At 30.5% G+C, this 13892-nt stretch overlaps 1 protein-coding gene across 1 annotated transcript; it reads left to right on the forward strand.

The window, feature by feature from the left end:
* The first annotated feature begins 10985 nt into the window (after positions 1-10985).
* On the forward strand, positions 10986-13510 carry LOC111015084 (uncharacterized). Its single transcript, XM_022289999.2, has 6 exons — positions 10986-12092; positions 12537-12588; positions 12673-12854; positions 12936-13002; positions 13104-13159; positions 13309-13510. Exons 1-5 carry the CDS (start codon positions 12033-12035, stop codon positions 13118-13120), a joined length of 378 nt encoding a protein of 125 aa, XP_022145691.2. The 5' UTR covers positions 10986-12032; the 3' UTR covers positions 13121-13159; positions 13309-13510.
* Positions 13511-13892: the final 382 nt, after the last annotated feature.

Genomic DNA, 13892 nt, shown 5'->3' on the forward strand with positions numbered 1-13892 from the left:
TAAAATAAGTTTATAATATGAAGTAATATATTTATCAAAGTTTTTATCATTTTTAATGTAATGATGCATTTTCAAAATTTCAAATTCTGAATCTGAAAAGACTGAATACATAAAAAAAAAAAAATCGTTTTCGTGTATTCGCTGGATCATTTGATTTAGTGAATGTGAAAACAAAAAAACAAAATACGAGTTTCCAACCAAACATGCCCTAAGTTCTCGTTTTATAATAATTTTGTTTTTCTTTTTCTTTTTCCATTTTTAAAAATTAAGCTTGTAAATAGTATTTCCACTATATATTTCTTTGTTTTGCATCTAGTTTCTAAAATCATTTTTAAATAGGTTAAAATTAAAAAAAAAATTTAAACATATTAAAGAAATTGTGAGCAAACAAGCATAATTTCCAAAAACGAAATAGATTATTAAATGGGCCTATATAATTAAAAATGTATTTTACATATGTCGAACAGTGTTTTTCTCTACCATTCATATTTTTTTTAGTGCAACAATATGTACGGGGATTGGCATTCGAACCTACAATATTTCCACTTGAGATATATGTCTTAGTCAACTATGTTCAAAGTTGGCACCACTAATCATATTTGGTATTAGAATCATATCACCATTTTCACAACAACATTGTTTCTCTCTCAATAGTTTGGTATTGTAATTATCGTCACGTTTTGGTAATTACTAAAATAATCATCCATCAATTTAGCATTTCTATTCTTAATCGAATTATTGTTATAAATCATCATTTTATCGCGAGCAGCCACCAATAATTTCACCTCATCTTTCCATATTTCATCATCGTATGCATCTATTACCAGTCAATTGATTGCAATTGGAGAGTTTGATTTCTAAATTTTTGGAATTAATAATTTACTTTTTGACCTTTGAACCAAAGTTTAGTATATAATATTTTTAGCGGCCAAAGGGTCAACCCTAAAAATAGTGGGAAAAGACAATTTAGATAATTAGTTTAGACGCAAATTGAGGGCAAGGAAAATGGTGAGTGTGGACAAATACGAAAATATGACAAATATTACTGTACAGTGAAATGGAACATTTTCTTGTCTCCATCATAAATTTTAGGAACTATTCTCTTTATGAACCATGCAATCACATGTTAAATGAAATAAACTCTCAATTTGAAAATATATGTATGGCGAAGATTCTTGCTTTGATTATAACATTTTTCTTAGAATGGTATAAAGAACTTTTTCAAAAAAATTTAGTACAATAATTTTAGGCATGAGAATTTGAATCTTCGACCTCAACGAAAGAAGTAGATATGATCATTTATTAACAATAATATAAAGCTACTAAAACTATACCGATTTCAAGTTTTTGATCATATATATACTAAACCTTAGTCTAATAAGATTTGAACTTTGGGTACTTTAAATTTAATTATTTATCCTGAATCTAGTTTATACTGACGTCAGTCTTCTTAGAAGTCAGATGAAATCATATTTGGTCACTTAATACATAATTAATGTAAAGGGCAGTTTATTAAGACTGTTGGTTAATTAGTCTAATATTTAGTTAAAACAGTGTGATTACTTAGTACTTACTCTGTATTCTGATAGATTGAAAGGATGAATGAAATCATATTCTTCTGAGACATCTCTTGACTGATAATAGGACGTGAAGAATATGGAGGAAAGAAAATTGAATGCTTCTTCAAACATAAAAACTTGAAATCCTACCGATTATTCTTATCTGATAATTAGGAGGAGGAATGCTAAAGTAAGCTATTAAAACAATATTTTTTAATAATTAATTTACACATTTTTTAATATAGAAAATGTGAACAAGTTTGAATTTAGTTGGATCCATACGTATAACCAACCAGAATTGAAGCCTAAAATCATTTGAATTTGGTCTATAACCTTCACTTCAAACTATTATTTTCATTTAAGTTGGAAAATTTTCAAATCAAGCCACGCGTCGAGTAAATGAGATAGTTAAAATAATTTAAACCCAACGTAATGAATTATGATAAATTTAATCTTTTAGTTATATTCTTAACACTTTCATGGACTTAGAAATTAGTACAAACAAGATCCAACAAGTGATTATCAAATATTAATTGGGGAATAAATAAAATTACAAGGCATAAATCACTAATTGAACTCAGGAGCTTCAACTGATGAGTTACGGTAAATTTGATATTTTATTTGTATTCTTAGCAAACTTAAAACAAAAATGAATACTTGTGAAGAATTGAATTGAATATTATTCAAACTTTCCACAAAAAGTTCTTCTCCACTCTTCAAACCTTTCAAGAGATAAAAGCAAGGGCTAGGTAAATTAAGAATAATATTTGTTGGCAATATACCACAAAAACTCAAACCAAGTTAGTTGAGCAGCATTGTGATTGGTATATGGTGATCATGATGATATAAATAAAAAATATAATATATAGATTAATTTCAGTGGACAATATATAAAAGCCTTTTTTTTTTCATTATGGCCACACAATCTCTCTCCATTTTGGATATAAAATCATGATTCAACAAACACAAAACACTGGAAGAAACAATTTTGTGTCAACTCAAATTCACCACCCATCAATGCCTTTTTATGATTTTATCTTGTTCTTCCAGTGTTTCATTTCAGTGCCTTATGCCCTTAATCTAGCTGTCTTCTTTACACACATTAGTGGGGTATATATGTATGTATTTGTTTCAACAAAATCTTAAAAATTTTCATAATTAATACAATCTTATCCTCTTTTAAATATTAATTCACCATTATTAAGTATAGAATTCAAACCCTTCATAAATACATCTATAAATTAGAGATCTTTATGTATATATATGTACGGCCTACTTTATACTTTGAAAATAGTTCTTCCAAGACCTAGGCTATATATGCATCTACCTCTAATAAAAAAGTCGTGAATTCGAATCCTTACCGTTCTGAATGCAATCTTGTGTATATAAATCAAGGATGTCATCTCTATATAACAATGAGATCTTTTTTGCGACACCAAAAATAAAATCGTGAAAGTTATTGATGGTGATCCTCCTTTGACACCTACCCACATGTTGTACTAAAAAAAGTATATCAGTTATGGATTTTGATATATAAAATAACATCGAAATTCCTCGAGTTGAAACGTCTCCAATAAGATAAAAAGTTAATTGTGTTGAGTGTTGTGTTGGAAGTCGTAATGAAATTAAAGCATGTGAATTTAATGTCTCTAGTTGTAGTTCTCTTCTTTATAGGTAGCTTTGATGGGGTGACTGTCCATGAGTAATGGTGAATCAAATCATATCATATGAGAGAAAGAAAATTAAAGCTATAATTATAATTTTTTTAAGAAAAGAAAAGTTAGAGCCACCTTCCCAATTTGAGTGGGAGATCCATATCAGTCACCATCTCCAACTTATTATTCTGGATTGATCAGAATCTGTTCTTGGAGGTCAAGTTGGCATTAATTCACTTAAAATTATTATGAGGAGATTGCATTTCAGACCCTTAAGATATTTCGTTTTCAGAATTAGTGTCAGTGTTGTGGGAGAATCCCTTGATTGAGCTCTCTGTACAAGTTTGCGAGCTGAATGGAGAAAGAATTTTAATGTTTATTACAAACATGAGGCTCTTCTTCCATGCATCTCTCTCATGAAAATTTCCAAAATCTCTGGTCTTTTACAGTTCTAATTTGCATGTTCTTCTCTTTGATGATTCTGCTTTACACTACTGAAAATGATATAACCACTGAATTTATTCCCCATTCCTTTCTAGTGTTTGTGTTTGACATGCATTTTTAAACTACCTATGGATAACTAAAAATGTTCCTTAAAAACAAATTGTTGTATTTGCCTAAAAAGTTGTTGTAGATCGGTGATTTTATGTTAAGTTTTCAATTATCAGAAGTGGTTCAGCGAAATTATAATTTCTAAAAATGAATAAAAGGCACCGGATGTGACTTTAGAGGAAGCATCTAACTGATTGTTTAAAAAGAAAATGCTTATATAATAAGTATTTCACTCAAAAATAATTTTCTCAAATGGGTTGCCATAACGAACACCCATCTATCTTTTTTAATTTAATTTTAATCCATGATTACTACACTATTTTAAAATTTTACTGGACTAGCCGTAATTGACACTTGTTTCTAATCAATAAATCATGAATTTGAATCATCTGAACACTATTTTCACTGTTCAGAGATATCGAGAGATATCTTTTTAAATAACAGAAAACAAACTTTATTAAAAAAACAGACCCGTTTTGTTTAAAGTTATAGAAAATTAATCTTCAACGATAATATTTCTGAAGTTTTGAATTGCATCTCAAAACTTGTTGCAAAACAAATTAGTATAATTTATAAGCCTTTTAAGTGAGTTTTTCTTTCTTTATTATTATTAGTATTATTATTATTATTTTTTTTTAGCACAAGATTTCGACTCATTGGCTTCTTTTACATTTTGTCTTATTGTTTTTTGACTGAATTGACGGACTTCAATTTATTTTTATTGGGACGAGGGGCCTCATGAATCAGACAACGTAGAAAAAGCAATTGAAGAGTATTTTTCATGTTTAAAGCTGAAAATCATATCATGATATTTTAACAAAGTTTTAAATAATTTAAATTAATATCAAAATATTATTACAATAATTGTGACATTCAACCCTTATTAGTACATTAAATTTGACTAATGTTTGCAGATAATAAAATAATACAAATGTACTCTCGCAATGGGTGCAACATCTCTCTTATTTATAATACTGTTAACAATTAAAGAATAATAAAAGGAGAAATAAATTTTATTCAGAAAATAAATAAATAAAAGGAGAAATAAGTACTTTGTGAAAATTAAAAAATAAGTCTGCTCTCCCTTTAAAACCTACATTCTTCATCCACGTATAAATATTGGGAAAATTATCGTTTCTCACTATATATACAACAAAATAGCTAACTACGAATACTTTTTTCCTGTCCCAGTTATTCAGCAAATTCTAATAAACTACACAATAATGAATAAAATAAAGGACAAAAGATTTATATACTAGTTCACTAAACTACGTACGAGCTACGTCCAATCTTCCACTACATGCGGGTTTTATTATGATTCTGCGGTAAATACAATAGGTCTCACAAAATGTTCTACAAACCTCTCTCTAGATGTTATAACAATAGTCACCTAGCTTCTAAACACTATGTCATACCTAGGAATACAAAATGAAAAACCTCACTAGCCTCACGAGAACGAGCTGCCGACAATGCTCTACGAACCTTTTTCCTCCTTTTTTTTTCTCTACCAAAGAACACCGCTGCTGCCACTCACATTTTTCTTCTTTTAATTATTGTTTTGGCTCCACTAAATTTTCCAACGATAAATACCCTCAAAAGTTTTTCAAGAAAATTTCAGTTTACCAAATTTCTCTCTAATGCATGAAAAGATAAAATACACCGTTTTTTTTACCACTTTAAAAAGCCTCTCACAAGTGAAGTACAAAGATAGTACTACATCAAATTAAATTTGGGTGTAACATCTTTTTTATCACATGTGTTATATCGGTTTCTCTATTGACACAAAAAGTAGATTTTAGAGACTAAAATAGCTTTTTTTTTTTTTTTCCGAGTGGGGATAGTATGTTTTTCAAAAAGAAAAAAAAAAGTTTAGAAGGGTTTTTTAGTGCACGTGATGAATTATAATTCGATGTTATAATGACGTTCTTTTTCTTAAATTGTCTTCTGAATTATTTTTCCTATAGTTTGCCCATTTTATAGGTATAACGGCGTTAAAAAGAGATGTTAATATGGATTTTCTTAATTATACATTTTGATATATTATAATTAATACATTAGAACTCAAAAAAAAAAGGGCGCAACATCTCACTTATTTAATCTGTTAACAATTAAATAATAATAAAAGTATAAATAAACTTTATTAAGAAAATAAATAAAAGGAAAAATAAGTACTTTGTGAAAATTAAATAAAAGTAAATCTGCTCCCCCTTTATAACCTACATTCTTCATCTACATATAAATATTTTTAAAACTTTTTAAAGAAAATTTCAGTTTACCAAAATTTCTCTCTAGTACATGAAAAAGACAAAATAGACAAGTCAGACTTTAAACGAAGATTTTTTTATCACTTTAAAAGGCGACTAAAAAATGAAGTGCAATGATAGTGTACTACATTAAACTAAATTATGTTGTAACGTCTTTTCAATCACATGTGTTATATCGATTTCCCTATTGATACAAAAAGTAGATTTTAGAGACTAAGATAGTTATTTTTATCGAGTGGGGATTGTATGTTTTCCAAAAAGGAAAAAGAAAAGTTCAGAAATGTTTTTAGCGCACGTGTTGAATTCAATACTATAATGTTGATGTTATTCTTCTTAAGTTATATCTTTGAATTATGTTTTTTATAGCCTTGTCTATAATGCCGTGGTGAAAGAGAAGTTAATATAGATTTGCTTAATTACACATCAAACATGTAATTCATGGCCTATTTAATTATTTCTTAATAATCTATTTTAAGATCGAATATAATGGAAGTAGGAGTCTCTCAAACGATTTGCTGCGAAAATCCTTTTTCAAATTGAATCAAAACCACATGAATAATTCTCCTGAAAACATTTATAAAATAATCTCTCACCCACCATCGCCATTAATTCATAAAGGATAATGGCAATATTAAAAAAGACATGAAGAAAAATGGAGTAGGAAAAAGAAAGACAATAAATTGGGTTTGCTTTAACATAATCTAATAAATGGCAGACACAGCAGAAAAATTTGGGTGTTGAAGAAATTAAAGTGACTTTAAATATTTTTAGATGATAGGATATGTCGTGGACTGGAAACGGATTGGGATTGGATTGATGAACAAATACAACCACGAGCTTAATTTGTTATTGGCCTAAAATACTCTCTATGCTATTGAAGCCATGAGGACACGTGTCAAAATTAATTATGCCTAGCCACCTATATATAAAAATATCATCAACATCAACTTCAATCTTATCAGATCAACAAATCTTTTCATAAAAAAAGAAAAAAAAAAAGAAAGAAAAAAGCTTTAGACTTGATCAAAAGCTTACTGAATTCAAATCAAAAGGAAAAATATTTTTGAAGAGAGAGAATGGAAGCGAGAAATATTGTATGAAACATTAGAAAGAGAATTGTTTATAGATATTTATAAGGAGAATAATAACCGGTCACTAGCCTACTAATTAATTAAATTATTATCATTCAAATTCTCCCTAAAACCACACTAATCCACTGAGCCTACCAGCACTCCTAAATTTACTTCCAAACATATAACTCTTAGAATTTAAAACGCTAACAATGGAACTAATTCGTGGTTTGTACTGATGGTTAACCATATCTTCATATAACAGCATCATGTAGTATGACATCACATGAACTTTCTTCTCATTTTTTTCTTCTCTTCTTTTATTTCTCCAATTTAATGTGAATTTGAGGAATCGAAAATTTATAAATATTGACGTTGGTAAAAACTAAACGAATCGAAAAAAGTTTTCTTTCCTCTAGATTTTGTATTTTTAATATTATGATATATATATATATATATATTCATATATTATTCTCCAAGTTCCTCACAGCTTGCACTCCCAAATTGCTAATAATCAAACGCCTACAAATTGAAAGTTTTAATTCCAAGTTGTAATGTACATGTGCTTCAAAATGTTCTTTTGAGAAAAGTTTTTCAAAGGAAGCTTATCCATACACGTTTTTCTGAAAAATCCTAAAGCTTACCTTTCATTTCTTTAATTTAAATGAGTAAAGAAGACTCGACACGGATGTATATAGTAATGTGAATTTTAAGTTTTAGATACTTCTAATCAAATTTTAGATCAGTGAAATATGTAAATGTTCTTTTTTTAATTCTAAACTAATACGAGACTATTGTTTAATTGGCATGTTTAACAAACCATACTATTTTATCATAGAATAATACATAATGGTTAATAAAACTCTTAAGAGATAAGCCACTCGTGAATATGTGTTTGGTTTGGAGATTCTACAAGTACAACTCTATATCATATTCATCCATTCGCACTGTGGTTTCACGTGAAGGAAAAAAAAAAAGTCCTGTTTGCTAAAGCTGCAGGGGATAGGTCTCCTTCCTTGCTTTTCAATGGCTTCCTTTACAAAAGAGGAAAGTTCTCTGTGGGAGTGGACAAGCTTGAGTTGAGACCAACAATTAAAATGGAGGTTGTTCCACAGAAGTAAAAAAAGCTAGCTTTGGTTTGTCCATGAATGTATAGTATAGGAAGAGAATATAGTTTTATTTCTTCTAGGATAAATTTGTAAAATTAATTTTCTATAAGATAAAAGAAAGAAATTGAGAAACTTCCTACCTCTCAAAGGAGTTATTATTCTTTTGTCTTGTTGAATTATATTCGATTGAAAGTTGTGTAAACTTGCCTACAACGTTTCCAGAATCAGTCAAAATGAATATAATTCAACGGTAATTGACGTATATTTTCGATCAAGAAGTTTTGAATTCGATCCTCAACCTACGTGTCGTAAAAAAAAGTTTGAAGAGTCAAAATATATATATATATATTATGGGAATACCCAACTGGTGACTTAAATTGTCGGCTATATATTTGAATTAGGGGCAGTATTGAAAATTTTCACAAGCGAGGGGGCTGTTTGGATAATCGGCTTCTCCAATGGGCCAAGGGAAAAGAACCCAATTTCAGACGACTTCCAACTTCCTAGCCCAAATTCATGGGCCACTTCGTTTTCTCCAGGAAGTTATTTGGGCCTCTTCATTACGCGTCTTCCTGAAGGTGGCCCTGTAGTATTTTGGGCCTTATCACGGCCTACGTTTTCAACTGTTGATTTTCAGATGGTGTTTATCGGGTATGATCACTGCCAGAGCCAGTTGCAAAGATGTAACCTTTTTTTGCAAGTTCTCTTTGGCAAACCTCTGATCTGGAAGTCTACTAAGAATCCCATTTCAAGTACTTCATTTTAAACGCTCTTTCTATTATGATATTCATAAAATTTTTTAATCAATTTATTTCTTTTTAACATTGGAATAATACTAAAATTTATCCTCAAATAATGGAACAAAACTCAAGTTCAGTAAAAACACTATTCAACAAAATTACCAAGAAAATAACTGTGAGCTGTATTGTGATCGTGAATGAAAATATCCAACCTTCCCATTTATAGCAATTGCCACAAAAAAAAAAAAAAAAAGAACACATAAAATATGGATGTCCCAGTCCCAGTGGTCCTTCCAAATTTTCTAGCCTATGGGTTATGGAATTAGCAATAGGAACAGGCTGCCGTTGCTTTTAACCATAAATTGAAGCATCTCTTTAAACGGAAATAAAAAACACAAAAATACGTTGGGAAGAAAATTAAAAGGGAAAAAAATACTATGAATAATGATGAGAATACTATGAACAAAGACAGGTGGGAATTGGGGTGCGGTTGTCGCGATGCTTGGCTTAATTTGTCCCGTTGAAAACTGACAACCGATGATGCCAAGCCATAGCCACAGCCGTCATGTAATTATATTCCTTAGTTCAGCTAAAAAGAAAGGCCCCTCAATAAATTAAAAAAGAAAAAAAAACATTAAGAATTTTAAAGTTTGCTTTCAATTTGCATCCCCACGAAAAATTAAAGATGACCCAATTCTTTTTGTAGAGATGAGAGAAGCAATGAAATTCCAATTAAGGGGAAATTGGAAAAATAATATAATGGGCATCAAGCAATTGGATGAGTATGATATGAGGAATAGAATGGGAAATGGGGTTTTGGTGATGCGTTTTAAAAAGAGAAACATGGCATGTGATTGTGAGTTGTGAGTGATCTTCAACAAACACTTGTACACTTGTGTAATCAATACAATTCTAAAATTTGGTTTCCCCGTACCATTTTCATCCTTTCTCTGATATATAATACTACGGTTGTTATTTATTGTGTTTCATATCAGCCTCATTTAAAAATGATAAATATGATGTAAGGTCCATCAACGTTAAATAATCAAATTGTGGTGTGAACGAAGGGAGTATCGGAGCATGTATAAGAACATTTTCCATCCCAACACGTTATAGAATGGAATAATAATGAAGAGGATATGGTATAGTCCATGAGAAAATGAGTTTCGTTAGAGGTCCGACAGGATAAAAGGATAAGGCGACAAGAGAGAGAGAGAGAGATTCCATTATTCCATGTTTGGGGTTGGGATTGTCGATGTCAATGACAGATTCTGCTACTCTTCATGCAACCAAAAACTTGCTAATAAAAAGAAAAGGTTCTCTGAGTAATAAACCAATGGCTTTTGTTTTTCAGAATTAGTGCAGACTCTCTAGTTCTATGTGACACTAATAAGTTCTCATCTCTTCTGCCATGGTAGTTATAAGGATTCCTTCTTCCACGCGCTGCTTCTCTCTCCGAAAATTCATAATTGATATATAATTAAGGACGATGTATTTTGTTGATGATCAAAGAAATAGAGTTGTATTTATTATTTTCAATATTTTCAAACACAATTCTTAAAGGGTATAAAAGCACTTTCATATGTTTATAAGAAGAAAATAATGACAAGTTGTTGAATTTTGAAGGGTTGTAAGTATTTTGTTCTCTCTCCGTAAGCTCATATTTCTTATTAGTAAAAGTTTGAAAAGTGCTGACTAATAAACATCTAAATATTATTCATCTTTGTTCGGCAAATAAAAATTTAACAAATTTTTAGTTTTTCAAAACATAGAAAGAAAAGATAACATCTGTTTTTCTCCATCTCTCTTTACTTGTAAAGATGAATACTTCTCAAAATTTGATAGCAACAAGAATTTCATACCATCCAGTTACAAGGATTCCTTCTCTTCACGTGCTGCTGTCTCTCTCTTTGAAAATTCAAAATTGACCCATAATTAAGAAATCCTCTTCTACCCCATCACCACAAATTCGTTAGCTATTAACTTAAGAAAAATATATAAATTAATTAAAAATCTCTCTTCCCCACCACCATTAAAATTTTGATAGGTAGATGCAGAGAATTGCAGAAAGAAGATATTTTTTATTAGAAAAAAAATGAAGAGCTATCAAATTTTATGTTATAATAAGTATTTTTCCCCTCTCTCAATGTTCCTCTTTCTTATTAGTAAAAAATTTAACTTCACCGTTAAAAATTTGAAAGCTTTTTATTTGTTGGTCTCTTTTTCTACGCGTTCTCTCTCTATTAGAGAAATAATACAACAAACCAATAATTATCTAATTCATTTTTGGGATAATCCTATCCAAAAAGTCTCAAATTAATGGAGATAATTGTCTTTATTTATATACCATGGATATTACTTTTTTCTCTAACCAAGGTAGGACTTTGGTTGCACACTTTACAAACCCAAAAAAAATACCGGGGAGAATTTCTAAGAGTTTACAAGTCCTATGCAATGATTTATCTCTTCTCACACAAAAAATCTCACGAATCACTACACAAGTATTTAGCTCTTCAAACTCTCCTTTCTTGAAGAATTTTTCACGACTCTCTATTTGTGTCCATCTACCAAATGATCCATCTATCTCCATTTATAATAGATGGAAAAACAAAACGCAGAAAAAATAACAGGGAAAAGAGAAATTCAAAATTGAAAGTCTAATCTCAATACAAAAAAAAAAATAACAAATTCTCTAATGGGTTTGATTCCATTTTCTCACCCTTCTCTCTTATTGTAAAAAATAATATATAATGATAATCAACCAAACACAAACATTTTCTAAAATTTGAGTGGTAATTAAAACAACAAGAATTTGGTAGAATTAAGTTAGTTGGAGAGTAGTTTTTATTTTATTTTATTTTTTTTTGTAATCATATGATCATCACAGCATCAGATGAAGAAGTATTTGTATGTCAGCTGGATTGGAATTATATTGGAACAAACTAAAACAACAAATATAACACGCTGTTAATAATAATATTCTTGTTAGGAACAAAAGTGAAAGTGAAGGGTGAAATTTGGTTGTATAAATTGGTGGGTGCGATTGTTGTATAGGCTATACCTTAGGTTGGGCGGCCAACAAAATGTCCGACAACAAACCAATTGGCCATTCTTCCAATCACATTTTCGCCTCTTTACTCCAAGTATGCCTCTACTTTTCTTTCCTTTCTCCAACAACTTTATATTATTATTATTATTTTTTTTTTTTAGAGAGTTCAATTTCACCCCACTTCTTATTCGAGCTCAAATCGAAAAAAATAGTTATCAAGATTATGAATCTCTTTTTATATTATTAAAAATGGTATACGCATGGTATTGTCTATTTAATACTATTATTTTACTTTAGGATCACAAGATGTTACTTATATCAATACAATAATGATTTATTTGCACTATTAATATTAATAATTAGGAACATGAGTGTGAATTTAGTTTGACAGTAATTGACATATTCTCGAAAAAAAAAATCATCCGTTTAAATTTTCTAATAGAGGATTTAAATTCTCCCTCGCAAAAAAGTCTCCTATTGGGCGGTGGCCTTTTAAGTCAAATTTGGGGGTTTGCCTGATTCCTTGTCTTTTTCTCAGCGCTCCGAAGTCGATGGGAAAAGAGAAGAAATTCCATGGCACCCCAAGACTGGTTCGTTGCGTTACTCTGTTCGTATCTAATTTTTTGCTAGTAAAATGGAAGTGATAAGTTATTGGGAGCCTGTTGTCTCTGCAGAATCAAACTCCAAGAGTAAGGAAACGAAGAGCCAGAACACATCAAGCAGAGAAGCGAGTTCGTTTAATCAGGAACAAATTGCACACCCATGTCATCTTAGTTCTTCAATCTACTATGGTGGTCAGGATGTGTATCCCCACCCCCACAATACCCAAAACCCTGCAACTGGATTGAACTCTTCCGTGAGTATTGTGGCATTATTTTCCGCAAACCCCACTCTTTTGTTCTGAAGAATCTATTAATTTGCATTGGGACTTTTTCAGATTAAGAAAGATGGGGAAGAAGATGATGATGATTCGGGTGGTGCTTCCAGAGGAAACTGGTGGAAAGGTACGTGATGCAGATGAGGTGTTTGATGAAATGTCACAACTAAAATTCTTTCGCTGCAGAGTCCGAAGATTCACTTACATTTTTATTTTCGAAAAATGCAGGCTCTCTCTACTACTGAGAATCTCACCTGCCGGTCATGGCATCATCCCCCATCAAGGTTTTTCATTTCCATGGCTGTTCCCCTTTCCATCAAACCCTTTAAACTAATTTTGCAGCGCTCTTCTGCTTAACAGCAGATATATATATGCTCAAAATGAAACTTAGCTATATTGATCCTTAATCCCTGCTCCATATGCTTTTTCGCAGGTACATAAGAACCTCTAATATCTAGGACATCTTATCGTTACATCTTCCAACACAGAACCAGCATGAATTATTAAGTTAAGTAATGTTTAAAGTATGTACATATATAATATGCTTCTGTATTTGGTATGGAGAAATGGATATGGAGACGGGGGAATCTGGAACTGCTTGCGAATATTATATATCCTTAGCCTCGTATGCTGCTTATCTTTTATCACCTTAATTATCCGAGGAATGATTCTTAGATGTTTCTTAAAATGGTGAAAATGTGTTTTTCCTGGCTATCAAATTTCAACTTTGATCAGCACAAGTGGGGGTTGGCAAAAATTCTTGCTATCCTTTTCAATACTTTCTCTGCTTTTCCATATTTTCTACTCTAGATCTCCCACTGAAATCTACAATTAATTAAGAATCTGCGTGCCCTATTGCTAGGCTCTCAATGTTCTATCAAATCTGGGTTGTTTACACGTTGAATAATTTTTAAAAATGTTGGTAAATAATAAATTGTCGAAATTATTTTTTTACCGTATTTTGAATTTTTAAAAACTGGGTAAATTGAACACGCGCTTCTCGACCATGAAGGTAAA

This window comes from Momordica charantia (genome assembly GCF_013281855.1).
Source record: "Momordica charantia cultivar OHB3-1 chromosome 5 unlocalized genomic scaffold, Mcharantia_2.0 BLBB01000005.1, whole genome shotgun sequence".
In the NCBI taxonomy this organism is placed as follows: Eukaryota; Viridiplantae; Streptophyta; class Magnoliopsida; order Cucurbitales; family Cucurbitaceae; genus Momordica; species Momordica charantia.

What these genes read in the sequence shown, in the direction of transcription:
- LOC111015084 (XM_022289999.2), top strand. Translation starts at nt 12,033, where the DNA reads ATGTCCGACAACAAACCAATTGGCCATTCTTCCAATCACATTTTCGCC. An exon ending in TCCATGGCACCCCAAGACTG is followed by an intron (nt 12,589 to 12,672) that starts GTTCGTTGCGTT and finishes TTGTCTCTGCAG; the next exon opens with AATCAAACTCCAAGAGTAAG. An exon ending in CAACTGGATTGAACTCTTCC is followed by an intron (nt 12,855 to 12,935) that starts GTGAGTATTGTG and finishes GGACTTTTTCAG; the next exon opens with ATTAAGAAAGATGGGGAAGA.